Source organism: Vespa crabro, chromosome 2 (genome assembly GCF_910589235.1).
Source record: "Vespa crabro chromosome 2, iyVesCrab1.2, whole genome shotgun sequence".
Classification (NCBI taxonomy): Eukaryota; Metazoa; Arthropoda; class Insecta; order Hymenoptera; family Vespidae; genus Vespa; species Vespa crabro.
In genome coordinates, this window is record NC_060956.1 from 8,978,422 (window position 1) to 8,990,979 (window position 12,558).

At 40.3% G+C, this 12,558-nt stretch overlaps 1 protein-coding gene across 20 annotated transcripts in view; it reads right to left on the minus strand.

The window, feature by feature from the left end:
* LOC124422302 (mucin-5AC-like) overlaps nt 1-12,558 on the minus strand; it is a 244,176-nt gene that overhangs the window by 101,018 nt on the left and 130,600 nt on the right. For all 20 annotated transcript variants that reach the window (XM_046958577.1, XM_046958576.1, XM_046958575.1 and 17 more), the window contains one exon: nt 2,359-2,449. In XM_046958577.1, the coding sequence (XP_046814533.1) occupies nt 2,359-2,449 (91 nt within the window). The remainder of the gene's footprint in view (nt 1-2,358; nt 2,450-12,558) is intronic.

The following is a 12,558-nucleotide window of genomic DNA, read 5'->3' on the forward strand; positions in this document are numbered from 1 at the left end:
ACCTCTCCTACCTCTTGTCGCTACATGGTCCCTCGCCTATGTCTTCCATGTCGACACTAAAACCAACGCTAAGTCCTATAAATATAACTTGCAGAACGTAACATTTAAGCAGAATAAAGTAATAAAAAGCAAAGCTTTCTTCATTAAAATTTTACTCCAAGTCAATGAAAATTCTTAATTTATTTAATAAAAACCAAATCGACGGATATATTATAAAATGACATGATTATATTCCGAATGTTGTTACTTCAATGCTCCTTCGTGTAACTGATGAATCGACTTTCTCGAGTATTTGCTAACAATTCCGACAGGAAGATAAAAGTATAGTTTTGAATAACCCTAACTTAATTTTCTAAAGATGCCTCGGTAATAGTAGCAGCACTAGTAGCAACTCAGTAGGAATAGCAGCAATAGTAACAACAGCTAAAAGCAAAAGGAGTAGTGAGAACGAAGATAGTAATGGTGTGCAGAATAAGACGAGAAAGAGGGAACTACCCGAAAGCGGTACCATGCGGTAGCATAGAATGGGTGAAACGAGAGGATCATTGCGGCTCTCCGCAGGCAACTGCTGCAACCGACTCCTCGCGACAAATTCCTCCTAGCTCGACCACTCTCTCGTCCGTTCTCTTCGTCTACTTTCCATTCTCGGCCACATCGGACCGGGCTATCTCCTCCACACCTACTACCTATCTATCTACCTTTATACACCAACCATTTTCGTACACTTTGACTCTCTACCAGGAATTTACACTGCGCGAGAAAATCAATCGACCTAACGACCGACAGAACAGCCGAGCCATGCAAGAAACCAAGACTACCGTTCCCCTTTCCCTTCTACCCTCTTTCTACTCCTTCAACGGACCGAAGTCTGCTACGTATAGGGAAATGGACTGGTTGGTCTGAGCATGGAGCTCGGACGATGAGCTGTAGGAGAGTGCCTAGGTCGACCCTTAATATCGTAAGAGCTGAATCCACGCAAACAACCCGTACGGTCCTAACGTAACCTTCGGTTAAGCACTGGAAAGCCCCTGGTGTGTTGCCGCTTCGACCGCCGCTGGCCCTATTATCGCTGCTAACTAATAAGGGACCTAATTGAAACGTCGGCCTTTTGTTTTCGATACTCGACCAGAGGTCCAGAGGTTATACCATCTCGAGACCGTCTGAGACCATCCGAGCAATGGCCACTCCATCGAAATGTGCCTTTGAGTACGAATTGTTTGTCCAATATGTCGAGATAATTCTCGATTTATCTTTTCTTTTCACTAATACGCCCACTTGTTCAAACTCTTGGAAATGACGATATATCATGAAGGTTGCTGAACTTCTACGAATAATTGTTTTGTTACATACACGAAATCCCCATAATGTTCATGACTATTTTCTGTCGAAAGCCGATGAAAACTAAAAAAAGTTTGATAAAAGTAATGATCAGAGTAGATCACTTTCATTAGTCTTCATGTACTTCGTCGTACTTGATGGTCGATGCCATTCTACCTTCACAATGATGAATACGAAGACATGTATTTTATATTCTACACGACCAACGTATTACGTACGTATACATATATGCTAGCTTACTCGATGTCCACACGATATAGTTGGATATTATTCCTGGTGGACGCAATCATATTAGTTTCCGAAGTTATTAGAATATTTATGCGAACCCGTCGCGAGGTTATATATGATAGTAGGGCCTTGCCCTCTCCTCTGTCTCGCGGCATCGAATCACCCGCCACCGTTCTCGTCGTTGTCATCGACCACCAGAAACCCCTAACGGGGTGGTCGAGTTCTGACTATGAGGAAAATTGTAGAAAAAAACTCTCAGAAGGATCTGGAAAATCGTTCTTGACGATTGCCATTTTTTCCATGTAATTTTTCTTTGATATTTCTTTCTTTTGATTTTTTATCAAAGAAATTTATTTGAAAATTCTTCGAATCGATGTTTGACACTATCTTCCTGAAGAAAAGGGAGAGAGAGAGAGAGAGAGAGAGAGAGAGAGAGAGAGAGAAAACAGTTTTTACGCAGAAAACTTTTAGTATTCTCCAATGTTCCTTACGTAACTTCGAAGCACTGAAGCACGAGACGAGATATTCCAGCGTTACGATATTAAACGCTAGAAGAGTAGTTCTTCCACGACGCAGAAAACTTTCCGCTTGCACAAGAGGGAAACGAGAAAAAGACGATCGAGGGAGTGTTGCTCGGAGAGCAAGACGAAAGTGCTTGTCTGTGGAGTCCGACGGAGGCGACGGCGAATATTCCAAGGATTTTTATAGATGACGTTGAAAAAAAATATGCTGTTTTTGGAAGCTTTAAAACAAAAACTGGCAAAGAGAGAGTTGTGATGGTAGAAAGCTTACCTTGTTGGCGTGGATTTAAACAAGCTGCTCGCGAGATAGATTGTTGTGGATCTTCCAAAAGTCCACTCTGTCGTGTTTTGCTCAAGTACAACTGAAATAAAAAGTGGTATAACGTTAGTATATTGTATTGAATTACTTTATAAGTTAAATAAAAATATAATTTCACTAGATCTGTCCAAATATATTAATCCTATTATATTAAAGATTATTTTTAGGTCTTAATTAATTAACTCCTTATCGATAAATAAAATAAAAAACATCTCGTGAACGATGTCTCACGTAGCAAGCTTTTTTTTGTCATCCTCGAGCTTCTTTTACGATTTCACCCTCGCGTTTTGTCTCGACTTTAGCCTCTTTCGCCAATAAGGAAGTCCCTAGCCGTCCGATCATAGGATTTGAGTATCCCGATCACGTGCCAAGGGTGAACCATCTCCTTTAATATCAGGAGCGATTCGGACTGACTCGCCTCCGTATAAAATAAAGGGCTGATATGCGAGCATGGTACGGAGGAGGGAGGAAAGGAAGAGTAAGTGCGATGGGGATGCTCGCACGAGCGAGCGAGCGAGCGAACGAACGAATGAACGAATGAACGAACGAATACGAGCGAGAGAAGACCGCCGAGTGGAAGGGTAGTTTCAACACCGTGGTGAGGGATGACTGAGCGAGTCGGTTAAACGCGCGTCTTCTTTCATAAATTTCGAGGGGGCCCTAGGATAAAGGTTTAGAATAAATCGTTCGATCTGTTATCCAGTCTGACGTCGATAGATAGCGTTAAACGAAAGTGTCTATGAATAGTTTCTTCATAGAAACAGTCCTTCATTTTTGCGTATCTAGGGAAAAGAAATTTTATTCGAAAAATTATATGACAGAACTAAAGAATATTACTAGATAATCAAATAACATATAAACGACATCTTAATGGTATTAATTTTTAAATACTTAAAAAAAGTTTTTTTCGTGAGATAAGATTAGAATTATAGTTATTATATGTGGAAAAAAAACAAGGTAAAATAAAGATATACGATATATTTTTATCGTAGCTATCGTGAAAAAGATATCCGATAGCAAGGCTGTAGTTTGCCTTACGTCATCCATTTGCACGTTATAAGGAAAGACACGCGCAAAACTTACTGCGTCGAAGGCGAATGCAATATGAAAGTAGAGGCGTAGAGAAAAAGAGAGCTTGAAATGCTCATAAATACGTCCTCGAAAATCGCACAAATCGCTCGTTCGAGGCCAATCTTCTTCGATGTTTTCCTACGAAAGATACGAGAGGGAACCCTTCTTCGTTTCGTGAAAAGATACTTCTATCCATAGAAGATATTTCTATCCATATACGCAACACACCGACGTATATATGTGTCCATGTGAGCATGTATAACGTCCAGTAATATAACACTTGCGATATAGAAAGAAAAAGAGAGATGAAGAGAGACAAGAAGAGGTAGGGAAAAATGAAAGGACGTGGCTCGAGGGGCAAGATGGCTAAAGGAGAGACCAAACCAGCCAGAAAGTCAGTCCAATTTCTCAAACCTGTCCAATCCGCGTCGTATGCAAAATCAATCACGTTCTAACCTTACCATCTTTCCCCTCGTTGGCCATCGTTGCCACAGCAGAGAGTGGTCTTGCGATTTTCGGATTTGTAGACGGCTGACTATTTGACATTTGGAGTACGAAAATGTTAAAAAAAAGCATGTATCACTTTTCCCGTTCCTTTGAACATTCCAATTTCCATAAGTCGATCGAATTCATTCTCGTTAATCGGCTCTCGATGAGTTTCCTATAAGGGTGATCTTTAAGGCCGACTATGATACGCCTCGAAAAAAGTAATTTGTCCTTTGGGACACGAACTTCAAAGTATTCACGATACATTTGTCCCACGAGCAGGCTTACTGTACCACTCTACGTTCTACTTGTGTCCTTTTCTACTTTCCGTGCTCGCTGATCAGACTTGCTGATTTTTCCCGTCGGAACGTCAGACGTAACGTTGTCCACCGTTTGCTTCATGTGTCCACGGTTCTCGTCTGTCAGGATGCACGACGTAGAAAAGGTGAAGAGGGTTTTGGCCAGAAGGGGTGCGAAAAGTTTAGCATACGCATTTTGTACATTGAAATCCCGACACGCTCTTCCAACTTTAAATTGAAACCCGTCCGCCGCCACCGTCGCCTCTGTCGTCGTCGATGGCTCGATGTTCTTGTTGTTGTCGTGATCGTATCATTTCAAATAGCTTCGCTGAAATTAGTTTCTAGGCGTAACAAGATGGAGTCCACTGAGGGAAAACAAGAAAAATGAAAAAGTCTCTTTGATACTCTTTCCAAAACGAAAATCAGTTTAGCGGAGAGACTACGTTTCGAATAATACTAATTACGATATACTCCTCTTTATTTTTTCTTTTTCCCTTTTTTCTGACATCTTCTTCTTTCAGATTTCCATCTCTCTCACTCTTGCCTTCCTTCCATCGTGCGCGAATCACTTCTCTTTTAGACTTCGAATTGTAATTAACATTTGGTTCTCCCATTAGTGTAATTAAAGTGCCATTCCATAATCTAGGAGGTAGGCGAAAGAGAAGAGGGGCACCTTATCTTTCAGACTTCAGCCTCGGCTTGCGGGGGTCGTTTCAAACCCCGCCGGGCGTCTCCAGCCCCTTTTCGGTAGAACGACCGTCGGTGGGTGCTTGTATTCCTTCCTTCGGTGATAACTCCTTTCTGGAAAAGGACTTTCCGCATCGCGAAAGAGGAAAGGAGAAGAAGAAGGAGATAAAAAGAGAAAACGAGGAAGGAATAGGGAAAGAAAAAAAAGAACGAGCAGACGATTAAAACGTTTAGAAATCCGATATCGAGTCTTATTTCCTTCGAATAAATCTTATGTATAAATACCTATGTAGTTAAAGCTTATAAAAAAAATCTTCATGATCTTTCTCCCTATTCTAGGAGGAGACAAAAAAGCTCTTGTTCTAGGGATAAATACATGACGTGTACTATACTATATATTATATATAAAATGAAGGAATCTTTGAAGGAAAACGATAAAAATAAAGGTCGTATGAGGCTTCAAGAGTAGAAAGAAAAAATGACAACGGGCTGCTAGGGCGCTAAAATAAAGAAAAGCAAGGGCCAAGAGAGAAAAAGATAGATAGAAAGAAGTAAGCCCGTCGGTTGACATTTTCCGGTGGTTAAGTTAATAATGCGTACGGTACACAGAGCAGAGAGCAAGGAGGAGAGCGTCAACGAGGGTGAATCTGCAAAGTGCCATCATAAAGAGGCGCGGATGTGTTTATTCGGGAATTTGCCTTTTCTCTTCATCGTCCTCTTTTCTTTCTTCGCCTGGAAGCTGCTAGGAGGGAGTAGATAAGATGTTATCTTATTTTGGAGGACGATCTCGTTTCTCTCGCGTCTCGATTTATATCCTCTCGGTCGTGCTTTGAGGAACGAGGGAAAAAAGAAAAAAAGAAAAGATCAGAGAAGTATAGCTAGAAGAAATGTATAAAAAGGGAAAAAATTGGGAAAAAGAGGAAAGATTGAGAAGTTACACAGATAATAGGGGTTGGATACAGAATCACGAAGCAATTATTTTTATTCCAGTCCGTGAAAGAGTTTTAAGATCGTCCACTCTCGGTCAGTGGACCAAGGAATAGTACGAAAGAGCTCGAAGGAAGAATGAGAAGAAAAAGCAAGCGGGAGCAGAGACGAGGGAAGAAGGATTAGCCTCGTCAAGTGGGAAAGTCCGTGACAAAGACGTTAAAGTGGTTTAAGGGGATGAGATATATCGTCCGAAATCTGGGGTGAAACGCTCACGTCTCCAGCCTCACGCTGTCCTGTGCCTCGGCTGCGACACTAATGGCATTTTTATTATTTCTCTTCGGAGGCCAGTAGAGAAAGAGAAATAATGGCTCGTCTCTATGGTTCATTGGACATGTGACAGGATCGACAGTTTCTCACCTTTGCTTCTAGTTCGTGCTTCTGCGTCGTTGGCTTTGGCGCGTGAAGATTCTCTGCCAAAACGCGATAAACATCCACCTTGAAAGAACGTTGAATGTCAAGGAAAAATAAAACATTGAGTCTGATCAATCTTGACGACTGAAAACAACGTCGACCAATTTAACATTTTCCTCTGTTTTTTTTTCTCGGTATAATCCGTTCGTAACTTTTCAAAGCATTAATAGTCGTATAAACAATAGACGCCATCATAGTGCAATGCAATAAAAGGTAGAATAGTTTGAAAGTAGATAAAATACGTAAAGATAGTTTCAAAAGGTAGCGTTAATAAATAAAGATGCACAAGGTGGATTAACGATAAAAGTCGACCTTTTAGAAACGTTTCGAAAATGTACGCTGGCGTAAGGTCACAAATCATAAGTAGCACGAGCTACAACGTAGCGTACGGTTATCCCACACCTCGCGCGTTCCTATGAAGCCCGTTGGGCTCCGTTAGGTTTTGATGAATGAGTCTCGCATAAAGCTGAAGTATGGTAAAAGCCGCCAACGTTGCCACCGTTGCCGCGACCACCACCATAATATTCTATCCCGGGAGCTTTTAGAATCGCTAATGACTAATGGCACCAAAGAAGCACCCTTCAATGGATGTTGCCCCACGGTTCATGGATTAGCGTTTCGCGTGATTCGAACCTACATAGTAGCTAACGTTCTCGACAGCTTTCTCCAAAGAACTAGACTCTGCATCCTAGAGTTCTCACGGCCGTCATGTTTCATTCTTGATCATCAAAAAACTTTCTAGGACACATTCGTATCTATTTTTCTTTTCTTTAAAAAACTTATTAATATGGCATGGAATATAGAAAAATTTGATCTGCCTGCCTGCCTGTCTTCCTCCCTGCTGACGACGGGTTTTAGCTTACCATTGTTCACTATCCGAGTGATGACGAGAAGGATGATAGAGAGAAAAAGCGAGAGAAGAGGATGAGAGAAGCAATAGCAGCAAGAATCGCGTGGTCCAGAGAGATACTACGTACGAATCGTGGAAGCTGGGAGAAAGAGGGAGCCGAAAAGTAGTTTAATATACGGCAATCCCTTTGACTCGGAACTCGCAAACTCACGAACTGACTACCTCTCATTCGTGAATTCTCTCTCTATCTTTCTCTTTCAACAAGCATTTCTCTCTCATCATCGCATGGCTTCCGATGAAAATTCTCGTCTTTCACCGGCTGGCTGCCTTTGATGCCGGTCGCCATTCTAATTCCAGGAACCTACAGGAATCAGCTTCTCCTCTTTTCGCGTAAACCTCAGCGACGTATTTTGGCCTTGAGTACAAGAGATTTTGATTTTTCGCCAAGACGAAAGTAGCCGGTGCATTTTTCAAACGTTCGTTGATGTTAGAACTCATATCGATCTGTTGGACCTTCTTCGACATCAAAGCTAATCGAAATAAGAAGGATGCTAACGAAGGGAGGCTTAAGCAAAAAACGACACGTGTCTCATTTGGCAGATCACACGGGATTCGAAAGAAAATCTAAAGAACAAAGGATGAAGCTTTCTCACGGAGGCTGGCCGGTCTCTATTAATCCTTTGCTCGCCACAGCATTGTGGGGAAAGCCAGACTCTACGAGGGACTTTGTGTAATTGTCTGTCGCGTGATTATACCTGTTTCCCCTCTCTTCTCTTCTCGTTTACCACTCTCATTTCTCCATTCGTGTGATCAACCCATTCGAAAATTATTTTCAGCTTTCGTCTCTTATCTATCTTTTCAGAACTAATGTTTAATTACTTTGTCCCCTCGATTATACTAGACTACGCTTGAAAATATTAATCAGCTTAACTTATAGATCAACACTACAAAAAAAGAAACAAGGGCGTTGAGTAGTCAGAAAAAATATATCTGGTAATAAGTAAATCTGTTTACCTCAGATAATAGTAGTAAATGAGCGATTCTACGCAGAGCGAAGCGGTCCAATAAACGACGAATCGCCGAGATTGGAGAAGAAAACGTGGACCCTCCTTTCCTTCGTTTTTCCGTTTCTTCGTTCGCTTATCAGCCGCTACTATTTCTTACGATCGAATCCCTGGAGATTCCAGTGTGATCGGAAAAATAGACTTTCGCTGAGCCAGTCATTTATCCTTTTATCGAGTTTCTCCTTTTTATCTCACGATAGTCTATTGAGTAACCAAGCGAGTTTCTACAGTTTCCTTGCGTAGACGCTTGCTTGTTTTATAAAATATAACTTTCGACAAAAAATATTCTGCGAAGAACAACAAAAAGACATTCTTCGACCTTACATTAGTTTCTCAACTACCACGAAGCGTCCTACTGATCGAAACTTTCCTAATGAGGTTTACCACTAATCATTGCCAAGAAATCATTCGCATGTAATTTGTTTATGTCTCTGGTCATGTTTTGCGCCCGTAATTTCTCAATCTTGTTCGATTCTCTCTTGCAATTTTCGTACAACTCTTTTATCTCGATGATTATCCTCCCAAACCGTTCCTTTTATGAACATAGTAAAATACTAAGTAAACCCTATTCTCAAAAAGTGTATCTAATTAACAAAGACATAGCTTCTATTTCATTAAATTTAAAAATAATATTTTTCTTTTACAAAGATTGTAAAAATTGTAAAATTATAAAACTCAAAAAGTGTTATCTAATTATCAACGACAAAACAATTATTCAATTAAATATACATATAAATAATTCAAATCTCTTTAGTCTTATTTCTTCATCTCTGAAGAATGTGTCCGTTTTCCACATTTCTTGAGACAGTGCAGTGGTTTCCTCTTACCTTCTGTACTGTAATGATGATGTTAGCTAATTGTCACTACGTCTTGCTAGCAACGTACAACACCGAGATTTTACGTGAGTTCAGTCAACACGGTTCCAAACCGATTGCCTCCTGAAAAAATCTCAAGGTAGTGTCGAAAATCGAAATCCCGGTTGAGAGGCCGATTTTCTAATCACTACACCACGGAGGCGGTTCAAAAATAATTCGAATATATGTTATAAAAAAGAAATATTTTTTGTTTTTTAGAAAATGAAATATTTCCATTTCAGAAACGTGTCTCTTAATGTTTACAAGTGTTTTGAGAAGTCAAAGGTTGAAGAACAACTAACCAGTAGAACACTTGAAGTAACTGTCGCAAAGTCGACGAAAAGAGAATGAGAGTGGTCGGGGTTTAAGTCCGTTTTCTCTTTACTCCGCAGTGGGGCGTAAACGGCGTAAAAGCGGTACCACCCCTTATCTACATATCAAAAAGGCAATCCAGAGAACTTGCTTATGTAAACGGCGTGGGAGGCCTCGTGTCCCAACCAACGATGAAAAGAATTCCGAAATCCGTGCGCTAATAAACCTGCTCTCTGGCACCATGGTCTCCGTCGTCATTGAGGGAAGCTCTGACGAGGTATTCGTGGGGTTAAGCTCTTTAAGCCACGGATTAAGCGAGGCGGCACGAGAATTTAAATTTCTCTCCTTTCCGCCACCAACAAACGTATGAATCAGCCAAATCGGCCAAATGATAGAGCTCCGTTGGCATCTGAACATAAGAAGAAGAATCCAAATTCATTGAGAAGTGTATATATAGAGAAAACCAAAATTCGTTTCAAATATGTTCTCTTAATTTCTATAAGTTTAATGAATATCGATATAATAAAATAAAATAATTAAACCGTTCTTGGTATACCCGAAGATTCTCTCAATAACACAAATTCTCATAGCTCCTCATGTAAAATCTCCTTCTTCAAGGGGATTTTATTTCGGAAACCCACTCGCCTTTAATTCGAGCATTTGTCAGAGTACACATACGAACCATTATACGACCGGTTCTCATTAGCATTTAATACCGGGCGAAACTTCGATTTCACCGTGGTCAGAGACCACCACTTGTGCTGATTTCCACCAAATTCTACCTTACTTTATAAAGCTTCTCTGAAAGTGCCTCTCTTCTCTTTCGTTTCTCTTTCTCTCTCTACTCGACCGAAGTCGACATCGGGATACCAATTATTTCAATTCGAGTACCAAAAGTGCTCAAAAGGCTGGATTTAACAACGATCGAAACTCGTTATCCGCTTAATTGGAAGTCCGTTTACGTTTAGCCGATACTATCGTTGGAACTATGCAACCAATCGTAACACGAATGTAGTTTCGATCACCAGTAAAACGATGAAGCGAAACAAATGCTTAAAACGTCGATCAGTTAATGACTGATATTAGAATACATTGAAAATGATCTACGTTTAAAAAAAATCTATTTCATCGTTATCACATTTACGATTCTTTAGATAATACGAATAATTAGCGTATCGATATGAAAAAAGTTTTCCAATTTAGTTGAGTTAATAAAACAATTTTATGGGCTATATATAGTTTAATTAATTCTGCTGCTTCTACTAAACCGGCGGTTGCTTGTGAGCCACGAGGCTGATACGCGATTAATCCTGCACGGTCCCGATAAGGCGATACCATGAAACAAAGGGTGGTATAGGTGGTAAAGCAATATCTGCCGCTACGATGGAAACGAGCCAATTAAGTGGACCCTGCGAAATTGGTTTTTAATTGAACCGATGACATTAATAAGCTCGGCCTTTTGGATGCACGGTCACTAACATTTAATAATAAACTTTTAACTACAAAAAATGTATTGTGTCACGTTATGAAATGAAGATACTAAAGTAGATGGCATTTAACATTGAATGTATGGAATAGTTTTCACAGTCTCGAGTACATTTTTGTGAAATATGTAAATTTATTTCATGGCACGTTATGTGGAAACGATGGTCGACGTTATTCCTACGTACTCTGCTATTATTTGCCGAAGTAATAGTTACCTACGAGGTCGAAGCAACCATAGAACTTTATCCTAGTGCGTAAACGTACGTGATGTCATCGTAATTCTACTTAGCGAGAGCCGTTTCTACTGGACAATAGATCTCACAAATCTACCATCGTTTCGTCACACCCCAAAAGCTCGAAGAACACACAACCCCATTGCCCTTTCTCCCCATCTTTCAGACTACTGGCTAATGTCTTTTCTGTGTTACACTAGTCGTCATCCATCGACTGTGCAGCTGGAAAGTTCAGCAAAGACATTATCCTATTTTGTGCACATTTGCCTTCTGACACGAAATACGAATAAGTTATGTCACTCTTTGTAAATGAAACTTCACTATAGGGAAAATTAATTTAGAAATGAAAAGTAAAAATATAACGAAATCATAATAAAACACGAAAATATAAATGAATTTATTGATTATAATGAAATCTTAAAACAGAGACATCACTCATTTGAAAATATGTATTCAACTTACTTATAAGTGTATATTAAGCCTAAGTAAGTATATATCTGGCCTAAGGTGCTACGTTGGATTACCTAGAAACGTAAGAACCGAGCAATTTGTTGGTATCAGGTGCATAAGGTGTCTCAAGTTGTAAGCCCCCTTTGGTTTCGGCCGGTGCCAGCAATTAACTCCATTACCACCCTGTAACGTCGCGAAGACGAGTTTCCTCGTGCACGGTACGCGCAACTCGTTAAGCCTGCGGGCTTTGGACTTTGGCCCTTTGGAGAGTGCCCAAAGGACCAAGACACAGAGAAAATCAAGTACCGAGTAAAGTAAAATAACCTTCGAAGATAGCTCACGGAACATAGATATTCCGAGAGCTCACGAAACATCGATATGCTTAGTCTTCGGTGAACGATGATAAGTAGCTTAAAGCTTAAACTTTAAAGAGCATAATGCATGTCCTATAGTTCAACAATATTACAAGCTTTCGAGAGAGGGACAATATATGTTCTAAAGTATCAAAAATGACACAATAATAATTTATAAAATCGATATTATCGAAGGAGAAAGAAAGAGAGAGAGAGAGAGAGAGAGAGAGAGAGAGAGAGAGAGAGAGAAAGAGAGAGATGGAGAGAGAGAGATTATAAGATATCAATAAATGTGAAGAATACAAGGAGTTAGGGTGAACAATTTATAATGAAAAATATAAGGTAAAGGTCGACCGCTCGGTGTGTGGTGATACATTTCGCGGTAATATTGGCTACGTAGAAAGAGAAGCAGAACACCGGCCATCTCGCGATGATAAAGTATGAGCGTGGCTCCCCACGAACACCCGTACCAACCATACTACATAGGCAAGTTCGTCGGTTCGATTCATATATTCATAGGGAAATGGCGAGGCGAAAAGAGAGGTTGGTTTTGGTTATAGTAGTGAGCAAGCTACTTGGAAGTGTATGCGCTACGATTGCCACCGGT